Source organism: Cryptotermes secundus, unplaced genomic scaffold, assembly GCF_002891405.2.
Source record: "Cryptotermes secundus unplaced genomic scaffold, Csec_1.0 scaffold1449, whole genome shotgun sequence".
NCBI lineage: Eukaryota > Metazoa > Arthropoda > Insecta > Blattodea > Kalotermitidae > Cryptotermes > Cryptotermes secundus.
The window spans coordinates 21,993-37,871 of record NW_019729918.1 but is presented as its reverse complement, the minus strand read 5'-3'; the positions used below and the strand labels follow the sequence as shown (position 1 = coordinate 37,871).

The following is a 15,879-nucleotide window of genomic DNA, read 5'->3' as shown; positions in this document are numbered from 1 at the left end:
GGGAAGGCTGTTTCCTCATGAAGATGGTGAACATATATCACATAAGTAGAGCAAAAATTTAATTTTAAAAAAATCTTTACACGCGTGCAATGCGCGAAATCATATGAGGTCGTTCGGCCATATGACGTCGGTAGATTACATCAGATCACGCAGGAGGGAAGGCTGTCACCTTATAAAGGTTGTGACCAAAAATTATGCAAATAGAAGAACAATTTATATTTTAAATTTAATTGAAAACAAATCTTTACACGCGTGGAATGCGCGACATCATATGATGTCGTTCTTAAATTTGTCCTTACTTTTAACGTCATATGACGTCCCTAGATTACATTAGATCATGCAGGAACGAAGGCTGTCTCCTTATAAAGGTGGTGACCAAAAATCATGTAAATAGAACAACAATTTATATTTTTAATATAGTATTAAAGAAAACCTTACACGCGTGGAATCCGCGACATCATATGATGACGTTCGGCCAGCTGCCCTAACTTTTAACAACATCATATGATGACGTTCGTCCGATAAAGGTTAACACAAGGTCATCTGCATATTTCACAGTCTGACCAGTTTGCCCTCCTAATTTGAAGTCTCCAAACTCATCCAGAGCTTCCTTGGTAAGGCATTCCCTGTACAAGTTGAACAAAATTGGTGATAAACAGCATCCTTGTTGAACTCCTCTTCCAATCTTCACACTTCTTGTCTCCCTTCTGTCCAGTCGCACTCTTAACTTTCTGATCCATGTACAATTTACTAATCAATCTTCTTTCCCGCCAATTGATACCTGTTTCCTTTAGGATCAAAGAATTACACTCTTAACAAACTGAGGACTGTGTAAACTGGAAGAAATTTATTGAATATATGACCCCTCAAGCATGTTATGCAATTACATTAATGTTTCACGTTCAAAATTTTGACACACACATGAAACAATTTATTTTGTTTACTCTATTATGAATGAAGTAACGATTTTGAGTGGGTAATTTGCCAAACAGTAAAGAATATTTGCTTTACAAATGAAAATCATTAAAATTATGTTTGGTGCCAACTCTTCTAATATTTGAGGTTGAAGCATATTGAAGAGACCAGAAACTTACCTCTTCTACATGAATATATATATTTTCATTAGTGAACTTCCATCGTGAATAACCTGGAGCATTTTTAAACAAATTCACTGAAACAGCGATAAAACAAAAACTAAGAGTTGCCTTCCTGGGCACTCTCACTTCTAGGAAAGTTCATTTTATGCTGATACAATTTTTTAATAATTTAATTTATAGTCTTCCAGGCAGAAGTGTATGCCATTAAGGTATGCACAGTTAAGAATCTAAATAGGATCTATAAAAATAAACACCTACATTCTATAAGACAGTCAAGCTGCAATGAAAGCACTTTGTGAATACCAGATCACCTCAAACCTGGTCTGGGACTACCATCAATCCCTCATATAATTGGCCGAATATAACAGAGTTCAACAGATATGGGTGCCATGTCATGAGGATGTTGTTGGTAATGAAATGGCAGATCAGTTGGCAAGAACAGGAACTGAACATCCGTTCATAGGGCCTGAACCAGTTTGCTGCATCTCAACTGAAGTTGCCAAGAAAGTGGGCAGGGACTGGACGAACAGAAATAACAAAAAACACTGGGAATCCATAAGTGGACTCAGACAAGGAAAGGGGCTTATACTAAGGCCCTCTGCCAGAAGAACGAAGGATCTGTTGAAATTAAACAGAGACCAATTAAGATGGGTGGAAGGACAGGTGGACATGGCATGTAGCATGAATTGGGAAGAAGATGAATGCATATGGGATATTGGTGGGAAAGCCAGAAGGACATAGATGACTGGGAAGACCATGGCATAGTTTGATGGCCCAGGATGGGGACCAGTGGAGGTCTCTTGTGAACACAGTAATGAACTTTTGGATTCCATAAAATGCTGGGAAATTCTTGAGTAGCTGCAAATTTGGCTTCTCCTCAAGAAGGGCTCAGCTCCATAAGTAAGTAATTAAGGTAGGACCATTTACAGGACATTGTCACATAAAAGGACACCTTTTCATACAGGGATTGACAGATGACCCCACTTATGAAAGGTGCCTAGAAGAAGATGAATCAGCCACACATATCCTATGTGATTGTGAGGCCATAGCTTTTGTCACATGGGCCAGTTCTTTATGGATCCAAGTGACTACTATGATGCCCACATGAAAAAGTCCTACATTTCGTTCAAAGTGTAGGATTAATAAAGGGTTAATCAAAAGGGGAAGCACAACAGATCATTGATGGTCATGGTGCAAGAGCTGGATTATTATGGCCCAACCCTCATTCATTCATTCATTCAAGTTAATAGACTCATGGGCATTATTAACAAAAATGTACTACATGACATTGCATTAAAGAAATGTTTAAATATACATGTTTTAATTCTACTGGTGAATATGTTTAGAAATAATTTATAATCTATAGTAGGGCCTCTCTTCTATACAGTTATTTCATAATCATATAACATTCTTGCACTTGTACATTTGATCTTTATATACTTTATGACTTGCTCCATATCATGGTCATCTGTAGACTGTACGTATACATATACCTACTGGCTTGCTATAATTGCCACAGATATTTGGGCAAAGATCATAATTACTGTCTGCAATATTGTCTTATTTCCTGTATAGAGCCATCAGCAGCCATTTTACTATCCTCAGTTTTGGCAGGGCTTCATTTTAATTTTGACAATTCTGCGCCTACAAGACAGCTGGACATGAAATATTGGAGTTAGTAACGGCCTGTTCAGACTTCTAGCAAAAAATTTCACTTTTGTCGGCAGGTCAAGTACAAGTGATAATATCCACAATGAACCATATTGATAAGTAATCACCAAGAGTGATGAAAAATGGACAATAATTGTGAAATGAAATGAGGTATACTTATTTCGCACTCACATCTTCATCGGAGCCAAACAAATCAACATCATCATCATCACCACCATCATCAACCTTATCATTTGCCGCTGCCTCATCATCAAACGCCATTAATGGTGTTTTCTTCTCACCAGGGAACTTCTTGCGTTCATCACCAAATGAGTTTATATGATTATACCAACGCAGAAGATGAGGTGTGGCAGCAGTAGGTGATTTTGCTAATGACTCAAAAACACTGACATCAGCCTGAGTTGCCTGGAACCTGCGGAACCAAAGAGACAACAATCACTAGAAATAACTCAGTATGGCGTTTTGGGCTACAGGAGTAACACTTTAGCCCAGTCACTCCTGATGTCAAAACAATACAAACAAAAATACGTGCACAGAGCTATATATAAACTGAAGAAGGGTTACCAACTTAGAACTAACATAGTAAAGGATGAGGATGGCGATCTGCTGGCAAATCCCAAAATATTCTGAATAGTTTACTGAATGCTCATCATGTCACCAATGTTAGGCAGGCCAACAGTAGATGGATCTAGTCCTCTCTAGGCTGAGATTTTTATTCAAGAGTTGAAAGGGCATAAACTGCCAGGTACTAATCAAATTCAAGAAGAGATGATCCATGCAAGAAGTGAAGCCTTATGTTCCACGATCCACGAACTTAATTATATGTGAAATATGAAAGAACTGCCATAACAGTGGAAGAAATATATTACTATACCTACTTATATGAAGAAATAAAACTGAGTAATTATTGAGACATATCACTGTTATCAACTTCATATAAAACTGTATCCAGTATTTTCTTCTCAATTGTGACTCCTTACATATACACAGATGAATCATCAGTGGGAACTCTGACATAGTAAATAAACTGCTGGTCAGACATTTCTGCACTTGTCACATAATGGGGAAAAAATGCAAGTATTTTACAATAGGACAAAACATACATCAGCTGTTTACAGTCTTCAAGCAAGCCTATGATTAAGTTACAAAAGAAGCACAGGTACCCCTTGAGTTATGTGACAACTGTATTTTAAAACAGTCCCAACGGGTGAAATAATTCTGTATTCCAGCATCCTGTTGCAATTGTTTAACTTAACATCCATGTATGATGGGGTACCCAAAAGAAACTGAACTAATTTTTTTGTGGGCAGAGCTTTTGTAGTACCGCATTTTGCTGCTATGAGCGCATAGAGCTAACATTCTTGAGTCGATAAGCCGACTACTGTTGCTTCAGAAGGTAAAGACTAGTTTCGGCAGAGTTTATAGTGACAACTGTTTTGTGTGATCGTCGTTTTTGCAATGGCTGATTTTTGTGAACAGTGTGCGGCGGTGAAATTCTGCTTTTTGCTCGGGAAAAGTGGAACAGAAACTCTTGAAGTGTTAAAAACGGTGTACAAAGACAATGCTATGGGGAAAACTCAAGTGTTTGAGTGATTTTCCCGTTTAAAAAATGGTGAAATGTCAATTGATGACAAAACTCGTTCTGGTCGTCCTTCCACGGCCCGAACACATGAAAATGTTGAAAAATTCGTGAAATCATCAAGGAAGATCGACAACGGATCATTGAAGAAATTGTGGAGCTGTTGGGAGTGACTTGGAGCTCAGTTCAGCGAATTTTGACAGAAGATTTGGGAATGAAAAGGGTGGCTGCGAAATTCGTGCATGACTGCTGAACAAAAAGAAGGTCGCATGGAAGCATGCTGTGCTTTGAAAGAAGAGTCCTGAAATGATCAAAACTTTTTTTTTGTTTCCTCGAATGAAAAGAGACATGAAAGGAAAGCGTTTTGCTGATGTTGCTGAGGTGAAGGAAAAAACGACGGAGGCGCTGTCAAGCATCTCAAAAGATGAATTTAGACAATGTTTTGAAAAATGGAATAAAAGACTAGACAAGTGTATTAGTGTAAGTGGAGAGTACTTTGAAGGGGATTGAAGGTTTGTGCTTAAAATTTGAATAAATAAGTTAAAAAAAATAAGTTCGGTTTCTTTTGGGTACCCCCTCGTATTTATCATCCGTCAATATTGCAACACTTGTTGCAAGGTTTTACCTTGAAGAGAGAACTACAGTGTGTGATTTTAACACGGACTAAGACAGTGTAGCAGTTTTAACATAATTTAATAAAATATTTGTAACATATCAAGACATTTGAAGATGGTCGTTTTGGGCCGAAACATGTAGTGTCAAAGTGTATAAAGTTAAACTAAAATTAAAATTAAGTAGTGAATAAACAAGTGTTACAATATTGACGGACAATAAATACTGTACATGGACGTTAAGGGTAAAATAATATAAATGTAACATTATTTTCCCACAAGAATCAATGGAAATATTTGAGACTGCTACAAAAGTATCAGAACATTTTTGCTGTCACTTGCTGATTGTATTATGCAGTAGAGTGCATCCTTTTTAATATTTTAATAATATTTATGTCATTTCACTATGAATAAATTTTGTTTATAATTAATTACAAACAAAAAAGAACTCTGTGGCCTGTAGTCTGCAAGCAAACTATACCGACCGAGCGACTGCTGCTTGTCGACAAAGTTGGTGCAACTTCTTACTTCCAAAAGACAATGCAAGAAACTGCTACAAAAATGAAAGGCATAATGCCCTTGAAATGAGCATAGAAAACCTGAGCTACTGAGTCAAAATCACCTGACCAGTTGTCCCAAGATAAACAGAGACACATCGTCTTTCACTTTCTTTCGAACATTAAGAAGCATTACAAGATGTGTTTTAAACATTATTACACAGTCATTAGGTGACAGAAACTATAAGAAACAACAGAACTTAATTAACATCCACAGATCTCACAACATATGGTTTGCTAAATAGAAAGATGAGAGATGTGATGGATAAACCATTGGGTTATATAGTGAGATGGTTGAATATGACGATGAAGCAGGTGCTTAGGGCGATCAAGAAGGGGACTGAACTGATGTGTCCATTGAAGTTAATGATAAAATTTTACTAGTGGTACTTGATGGATCTGCTGGCTCTAACTTGTTTAAAAAAATCATCCATCTTCAGTTGCTTAACAGCCTCTGATTTCTCATGAAAGAGCAGTTGGGAAGAAGAGTTTCTTCTCTTCCCCTTGCAATCCACCACTGCCCGTCACACAACAACCTACTGCTAGTCCCTGCCACTCTTGATGAGGCAGCAAGCAATCCACATTAATGCAAACACTACTGAAACGTATCTGAATCAGTTGCTCGCATTAAAATGAAATCACATTTTTTTGAACTCCTATGTAACAATACCTATAATGTACAATACTTTCATTGAATTCAGAGTACCCATAAAGCTAGTTACAGTAAGTCAAATGTGGTAAATGTAACCAAGTCAAGTATGTATAAAATACATCTGATGCATTTCCCATTGAGAATGGTCTCAAACATGAGGGTGCCTTACTGCCACTGTATTTTAGCCTTCCATTAAACCGAGAAAGGATCAAAATGAAATTGGAAACATCAAATTCTGTCTATGCTGATTATATTTACTTCCTGGGCAAAACCATAAACCTCATAAAGAAAAATAAATTTGAGGTTAGATGCAGAACTGAAATATGTGTTCACGTCTCATCATAACAATGCAGGATAAAATCAAAACACCAATGTTCAAATATTTGGAAATGGCAATAACAAGTGAAAACTGAACTCACATATAAATAAAGAGGAGATTAAGTAGAGTGAATGCTGGTTACCACTCGGCTCAGAGTTTTCAGCCTTCCCATCTGCAATCTAGAAATCTAAAGTTGAAAATACATAAAACAATGAAGGGATGGTGTTATGCAAGAAAGGACCATCTCCAAAATACTCTTTTTCAATTGCAGCAATGTTTAGAAAAACATGAAATAAAGAACTATATTATGCACCCATCTTACAATTAAGAACTGCAATCTGCAGCACATAACATATATTTTCAAAATCTTAGCAGCTGATTATTATGTTCAAAGTGTACTGCATTAACCTGGCTCAGTGGTAAACATTTAGGTTCCATAAAATGTCAACTACTTCCTGGCTAGGTGAATGAGCATTAGCTTCTCAAGGACTTCCTCCATGGACTTGGTGACAGAAATCTCTCTATGTCCTAAAAGCTATCGTTATTGAGTTTCAAGAACATAAATTATACATTACCATAGAGAAACACTAAGAGGTTTCCTTTCCTAAAATTCTGCATGGTAACAGTTAAATGCTACAGTGGATTACTACAGCTAACCATAAATTCTCTTACTTACTTACTTACTTACTTACTCATGGAGCTGAGCCCTTCTGGAGGAGCCGCCAATTATGCAGCTACTCCAGAATTTCCCAGCATTTTATGGAACCCGAAGGTTCATTACCGTGTTAAATTCTCTACAAGATAAAAATTCATTCACTGTCTGTGGTATACTAACATGCATACCATTCTGGAACCTGGTTACATTCTAACATTTATGTGACTCATTTCCATTACATCACTACCAATCAAATGTGTTGAGACGATGCAAGCAGTATAAATAAATAACGTCAGTTTAATTTACCAGTTTAATCACAGTAATAATTATTGAGAAAATCACAAAAGAACGAGACAGGGCAATGTCCCTTTTTATCACAAGAAGGTTGAACACACAAACTCTCAGGCAGCGTCACGACTCTCACTGCTATCACTAATTCACAGCGCCCTTCTTTTTGGAAGACTGTCACAACAAATACAAGGAATGGAAAAGAGTGCCCTCTACACAATATGGAGATACAAGGCGCCAACATTCAAACTATAACAAGATTAATACAAAAGTGATTTTTGATTGTTACTAATACCATTACAAAATGTTACTAGTTATCATCTTCTTCCCTAATTACAACAGGAAACTATCAATACACATGAAATCACACTTTCACAGTCCTAATACAGCAATAACAAACTCTGCCTGTGTATAAGATTAGCAGGGGAGAAAACACTTCCAACCCAACATAACATCAGCACTACTAGCCGAGTGAAATCATAATGTTGGTAACCTGCAAAGTGATCATGTAAGAGCATACAGACATTAATGAGGAAAACATAGTATGTTTTCAACGGGCTTTACAAAATGAAAATTGGATAGAAGTTTATAACCAAGAGAATGTTAATATGAAATTTAATATCTTTCACAATATCCTTTTATCAATCTTAGAAAATAGCTTTCCCATAGTATATAAAAAAAAAAAGACTCTAATAAATGGATAACGAAAGGCGTAAGAATATCTTGTAAGCATAAGAGAGCATTATACACCTTAGTCAAAAAATCAAGTGATGATAGTTTGAAGTTATACTATAAAAGATATTGTACAATACTAGTGAGAGTAATAAGAGAAGCAAAGAGATTGTATTCTCAAAAATTAATAACTCAGAAAATAAAATACAATTAACTTGGAAGATTATCAATAAACTGGAAAAAAACAAGGTCTCGGATAAAGTAACAGAATTGCAAGTGGGGAATGGGAAAGTAACGGATCCTAAGGCATTAGTGAGAATATTTAATAAACATTTTACAACTGTAATGAAGAACTTTGCAACAAAAAATGCTGATGAAAATGAGGCAATTAAATTATTAAATACTCTTAAGTATGATAACTTGCCTGAATTGAAATGAATACCCGTAACTGAGGCGGAAATAAAGAACATACTTAAGACACTAAAATCTAAATACTCTACAGGTTATGACGGTATTTCTAGCAGAATATTAAAATATAGCACTGATCAAATAAGTAAACCACTTGGACATATACTTAATGCATCACTTGAACCTGGAATTTTTCCTGATAGAATGATATCTGCATCAGTAAGACCTATACACAAAACAGGTGAGAAGGTCGTTATGGCAAATTATAGACCAATATCACTGTTAATAATCTTCTCCAAGATATTTGAAAAAGCGATGTATAACAGGATAAAGCAGCACTTACATACAAATAAGCTAATTTCATCTGCTCAGTTTGGATTTAGAGAAAATAGAAGTACGGAAACTGCAATCTATGCCCTAACTAATCATATATTAGAAACTTTGGAACAACGCCGTCATTCATTAGGAATTTTCTGTGATTTGACAAAGGCTTTCGATTGTGTGGTTCATGATATCCTTTTGATCAAGTTGGCAGCATATGGACTTGGTGGTAAAACTTTAACATGGTTGAAGTCATTTTTGGGAAATAGAAGACATAGAGTGGAATAGAGTGGAATTGTATACTGATGGGAGTGAAAAATGTTGTTCAGGATGGGAGATTGTTGAATATGGAGTGCCGCAGGGCTCCATTTTGTGTCCCTTGCTGTTTCTTTTATATATCAATGACCTGTCATCAACATTGAATACTGATAATAAGTTATTGTTGTATGCAGACAATACAGGCATATTAGTATCATGCACTGATCTTGATGAAATCCAAGTAAGGTCTAACATTGTGTTGAATTCTTTAAGCCATTGGTTTGCATGTAAATGGCCTGTTTCTAAGTCTGAAAAAAACTAAAGTGTTAAAATTTGTTACAATTAATCGAGATATTATGTCTATACATTAAAAGTTTAAGGTTGGTGGCTCCACCTTATCGTGGTGAGGGGGTTTGAGTATGCCAAGGACCCTGAGAGCAATACCAGTGGTAGTGTAGCTACTGGCAGGGCTTCCCTTGCTGGACAGGTCAAAGGGTAGGCATCAGACGAAGAGAGACATCAAAAACTGATGCCAGAAGCAGCATCATCAGCAGCAACTTGAAGCACAGAGCAAATGATGCTCCAGATGGTTCAAGTTCATATAGCAACAGGGGTGACCAGAGTGGTTTGAATGGCTGTTGTACCGCGATGTGGAAAGCAAATGGAAAAACCACCACTTTATCAATTTTCCTGGATAGTCTCTTTCCAACAAACAGAGATACCAAGTATGCGAGAAGTGAGGTGGAAAAAACTATCAAGGACATGAGGAATGGAAAGGCTACAGGAGATGTGCTTAAGTTACTGGGAGAAGGTGGTTTGAAAACACTGACAAAACTAATAAACACCATATACGAAACTGGGGAGTGGCCCAAGGACTTTACAGAAGTGACGACTGCCTTAAAGAAAAAGACAAAAGCTACAAAATGCAGTGACCATCGCACAATAAGCCTTATTGCACATACAGCAAAGATAATAGCAAAGATACTTAAAAGAAGAATCGAAAGGAAAATAGAGGATATACTTGGAGAGGATCAGTTTGGATTTAGAAGAGAAAAAGGAACCAGGGATGCAATTGGCATGATGAGAATTATAGCAGAACGAACTTTGGAGATAGATGAAGAACTGTGTGCTTGCTTTATAGACTGGCAGAAGGCATTTGACCATGTAAATTGGACCAAATTAATGCAGATCCTAAAGGAAACAGGTATCAATTGGAGTGAAAGAAGATTGATCAGTAAATTGTACATGGATCAGAAAGTTAGAGTGCGACTGGACAGAGGGGAGACAAGAAGTGTGAAGACTGGAAGAGGAGTTCGACAAGGATGCTGTTTATCACCAATTTTGTTCAACTTGTACAGCGAATGCCTTACCAAAGAAGCTCTGGACAGGCTTGGAGACTTCAAATTAGGAGGACAAATTATTCAAACTGTGAAATATGCAGATGACCTTGTTTTAATGGCTAAGGAAGAAACTGTGCTACAGGGTATGATTGATAGACTAATCGAAATTGGAAGGTGCTATGGCATGGAAATGAATGTGGAAAAACAAAAGTAATGAAAATTTTGAGACAACCAACCCCAGTCACAATAAAGATAAGACCAAAAACAACTGGAGAATGTGAAATGTTGTAAATATTTGGGTAGCTTGTTAACAGATGATGGAAGGTGTACGTGTGAAATTAAATCTAGAATTGCCATGGCAAAAGCTGCATTTAGCAAGAAGAAGAATCTTTTTACCAGCAAATTGGACTTAAATTTGAGAAAGAAACTAGTGAAATGCTACATCTGGAGCATCGCTTTGTATGGGGCTGAAACTTGGACACTTAGGGCAGTAGATCAGAAAACCCTGGAAAGCTTCGAAATGTGGTGCTGGAGAAGGATGGAGAAGATCAGTTGGACCGATTATGTGAGAAATGAAGAAGTGTTATTTAGAGTCAGTGAGCAGAGGAATATTCTACTCGAAATAAGAAAATGGAAGACTAATTGGATTGGTCATATCTTACACAGTAACTGCCTTCTAAAAGAAGTTATTGAAGGAAAGATAGAGGGGAAGATAGAAGTGACAAGAAGACAAGGAAGAAGACGTAAGAAGATGCTGGATGACCTTGGGGAGAGGATATTTTCATTTGAAGGAGAAAGCTCTAGATCACATCAGGTGGAGGAACTGTTTTGGAAGAGACTGTGGACCTGTCGTCTTGACAGATTACAGATGAATGAATGAATTGCATGACACAGATCGAATCGATGCTGTCTAGATTGGGCAAGGCATGCTTTGCAATAAGAAACATGAAACTGTATAGCAATATTGAAACACTAAGGATGATTTACCACACATGCTTTCATTCAATTATGAGATATGGGATAGTATTTTCGGGAAACTCGTTGGAGGCTAAGATGATTTTTCTTTTACAAAAGAAGGCCATCAGGATAATGATGGGAATGAAACCCAGATAATCATGTAGAAGAGTTTTTAAAAAATTAAAAATTCTGACATTGGCTTCTCAATATATTTTATCTTTAATGATACTGATGATAAACAATATGGGGTATTATACTTTTAATCATACAATTCATGGTAAGTCAACAAGACAAGTTAGAAACCTACATGTTCCTCAATCACATCTAACAAAGAGGCAAAAAGGGGTCTATTGCATGAGTGTAAAAGTGTTTAATAGTTTGCCTGATTTTTTAATTGAGTTAGTACATAATAAAAACAGTTTATTGGGAAACTAAAGGATGTATTGCTTCAAAACCCTTCTTATACTGTTGATGAATTCTTGCTTTTCTGTCAAGACTTACAGCTAAAGAAAAGAGGTGTCTGACAGTGCACACTTCACTAAACACTATGTCCTTGGCTGTGCTTATATATACTTGCTGCAATTTGTATTGCCTTTTAACTACTGCATGTGTTTTTGACAAGAATGGATTATATATTGTAGTGATTTTATTTGTGAATATATAAGTGTCCAATGTTTTGTTTGCTTGTTGACATGTTTTATATTCGGTGCCAGTGGCACATTTATGAATATTTTACAGAAACACAAATGTATATGCATGTATGTATATATACACATGAAGCTGGCATACCTGAGTAACACTATATCTGACTGATATGATGGGAACAGTAAACAGACATGTCATACTACACGAATCATTAAATGTAGTGAGGAAGGTGGAAGTACAAGAGGGGGAAACAGCAACTTGTTTCATATTTGTGCAATTCTGCTATGATTTCTGGCATATGGACAACTGCTGTGAGAAATTTATGCATCAGAAATTTTTCCTACTATTTCATCAATTTTTAAACAGAAAATATCATTGTAAACTTTTAAGTAACATGTTCACTAAGTCCAACAACTTACCCGAAACTCCTTACCATAAATCCTCATGTTCGAACCCCAATGAGGCAACTTTCTTCTTGTGTTCATAAAAGTACCATAAAAAATGATCACATGTCCAATCAAGCCATTTGGAAAACTAATAACTGACTATACTCGTACTCAGGGCACAATACTACAATACTAGAGAAGCCTCTTGTGTCAACAGTGATAAATCTTCAGATCTTAAATAGTTACAAACTTCCTTAACATACATATACAATCTGCTCAGGAAATAAATATTCTAGACCAGTGATTTTTCAATACGGTATATTTCTAATGACTTTATAATTATTATTGTATTTCGATAATGTATAATATAGATTGACATGTCCTATATCAATGTATTTTGTTCTATATAAAGAATAAAAAATGGACGAACACATGTTTGCCAGCACTCTCATGGTCAGTTTCGGCCTCAGCATCGAGACAACCTACCGGTAATGTGTGACTTCTGATTTTAACACGTTTTCGGTATACGTACCAGCTACCCACACTGTCTGAGACGCAACGCAACACTGCGTGGATATATAACTTTCGGCAAAACTGTCGTTTGAAACACAAATGTATCCATCAACTGCATTTATAACCAAGTAACACGTGCTAACAAATAAACTTTAGTCAAAAAGTTACTCACCCTTCAACATAACTACGGTCTGCAAGATATGCGTCCAACGATTTAATATCTTGCTCAGTCTTTACACCAACTGCCATGTTAGCCTAAGCAGAAATCTTAAATAAATGTAACAAAATTATTTAACACACCTTCGAGTTCGTTTAAGTTGCATCCGCACCCATGCAAAACAACCTACTACCGAATAACCACAAAGAATACCATCACTGCAGTTTGGTTACGCCTGTTTCAACAGACACGAATATTGAAAACGTTCCGTTACCTGTAAATCAAGAGCCGGGATAACGCAGTCGCTATAGCGGGTATAGCGGGTATAGCGACTGGCTACGGACTAGACCGGACTAGACGACCAAGGGTTGGAGTTCGAGTCACGATAAGGCCAAGGATTTTCTCTTCTACACTTCGTCCAGACCGGCTCTGGGGTCCACTCAACCTCCTATCCAATGGGTACCGTGTGCTCTTTCCCCGGGGGTAAAGCAGTATTGTCGTGAAGCTGGCCACTCACCTCCAACTAGTGCTGAGGTCAAGAAAATGTGGATCTACACACCCACTCCCCCATAAGCCTTCATTGCGCAGTGCTAAATTAGTTAAGCACAGGGACAACTTTACCTTTTACTCTTTACCTGTGAATCATCTTCATCTTGAGCACACCCCGTGGAACTCTTCGTCAAAATAAATGGTGACATGTGCATTACCATTGTTTGACGAGCATGTGGATTTCAGAAACACACAAAAATGCACCCACCAAGTCAGTTGGTGTTGGATACTTTGTGATCCGTGGTTTCTAGACTTCTGAACGAGATGCAGGGTTCATACATTGCAGGCAACACTGAAACGTATTTATAATAACACGCACAAACACACACAACAGGAATCAAATTGGAACATATGTCCCCATTACTGTTAATCGTACGTGGGGACTTTGAAAACGTACGGTCAAATGAAGCAATGAAAGATGACAGCGTAACAGAGAGTGTGTTTTGTTTTCGCATGCACCCGGTGATCATGGTCACTGTGAGAGAACAAATGCTTTAGGCCGGGCGCGCACCAAGGATACTAGCAACTGAAAAGCAAACATAATTTCCGAGAAGTGTTATCAGCCGGAGTTGAACACATGTTAGTAAATGGGACACCGCAAATTGAAGAAACGGAAACGCAATTTACGGGGAGACTGAGAAACTCAATATCTAGGCAACGGAGCGTGGAAACAACACAGCAAGCCACGAACAAACCCTGGACGACATCAAGAACGTCCTCATCAAAATAGGCAGGCGGCACAAAATCTGTCCCATACAAGAAGGACGATAGGAGTACGGACACGAACCTACCTGGTCTACAAAAATTTTAATTATTGACAATAAAGGTTTTTTAAATAACATCTAGAAACTTTTAAAAACTTTACAACACCAAGAAGCTGCTATGATTGTGAAATGTTCGACTTTATGCGTACTGTGCATTATAGGATATAAGTGTATGTATTTTAAATCAAAACAGCTATTGTGATGGTAGTTTCCAGTTTGTAATGCTGTTCCCTCTGAAGATGGCCCGTAAGGACCGGAACATGTAAGGGAGATATGCTTTAACATGGTAAAAACTTACATGTCACATTGGACTGAGTGGTTTGTATTTATGATTAAAATGTGTTTAACCTTTAAACGCCAGACTTTTGAAATGGTAAACTCTGTATAGGTAAATATTTTTCTAATAATTTCCCTATTCTGAATGATCTAAAACAGCGATGACCAACTGGCGGCCCGCGACTTGATTTACTCCGGCCCCCTGCCAAGTCTCAGGTTTATTTTCAAAAATCTTAACTTCACAGCTGTATTGGCATAGAATTCAGTTTTTAATAGGAAGTTTCATTAGCTTACAGCATTTTGCAATTGACTGTATACGTTCTTACTGAGTTGGACAGTTCAAACGGTTTTCTAATAACTGTGTTCATGTCATGGAAATTCAAAGTTCCCCAACCCTACTTCTGTAGGGAGATGACACTGAAGGGAAGACCGTAGTGGTGAAGGATTTATGACACCTTCAAAATAATAACCATTCCCAGCTTGCTCGCGGCGATGGGATGTTTACCGTTTCTCTCGGCATCCTGGCCTTTGTTAAGTGCCAGTTTTAGCAGAAATGTCTCCCAGTTAGTGCGATTTTAGAAAGTGAAGTGTGATTACGGAGTGTGAGTGTAGAACTGTTTTTAAATTAAAATTGTGTTTGAAGTTATTGTGAGTGATACAGCATGTCAAATAGTAAATTGAGAATAGTTGATAGCGAAAATAGGGCGTTCAAATCTGAGTGGGAACATGACTATTTTTTTATATTAAATAAAGACCACAAGCCACAGTGTTTAGTATGTTTTCAAGTGCTAGCAGTTTTAAAGGAGTACAACCTAAAGAGGCATTACATGACAAATCATAAACAGAAGTTCGGAAAACACTCTTGTGAATCAAGGAAAGTAGTCTGCGATCAGTTAAAGAAAAAACTTTTCCAGCAGAAATCTCTTTTTACCAATGAAACAAAACAACAAGAAGAAGCTTTGCTGGCTTCTTATTTCGTGACATATGAATTAATGAAAGCTAAAAAAGCGTTAAGTGATGGTGAATTAATTAAGAACTGTGCGATAAAGATGGCAGAAGCTTTCAATGAAAATAAGGTAGGAAACAAATTTCAAACAGTGCCCCTTTCAAAACAGACTGTTACTAGGAGGCTGGAAGATATTAGCAACCAGATATCTAATAATGTGAAAGACATTATCGCTAATTGTTCCTATTTCTCAATTGC

General features: G+C 37.1%; 1 protein-coding gene across 5 annotated transcripts in view; it reads right to left on the bottom strand.

The window, feature by feature from the left end:
• The window catches only part of LOC111865870 (elongation factor 1-beta'), a 23,389-nt gene extending 9,402 nt beyond the window's left edge, over positions 1 to 13,987 (bottom strand). Inside the window, exons 1-2 of one of the 5 annotated variants that reach the window (XM_023854283.2) lie at positions 13,708 to 13,987; positions 2,940 to 3,180 (exon numbers count right to left, since the gene is read on the bottom strand). In XM_023854283.2, the coding sequence (XP_023710051.1) occupies positions 2,940 to 3,180; positions 13,708 to 13,796 (330 nt within the window). In that variant the 5' untranslated portion in view covers positions 13,797 to 13,987. Of the gene's footprint in view, positions 1 to 2,939; positions 3,181 to 6,586; positions 6,665 to 13,101; positions 13,374 to 13,707 lie in introns of those variants that run through there. The other 4 variants (XM_033752018.1, XM_023854286.2, XM_023854284.1 and 1 more) reach the window with 4 other exon arrangements.
• Positions 13,988 to 15,879: the final 1,892 nt, after the last annotated feature.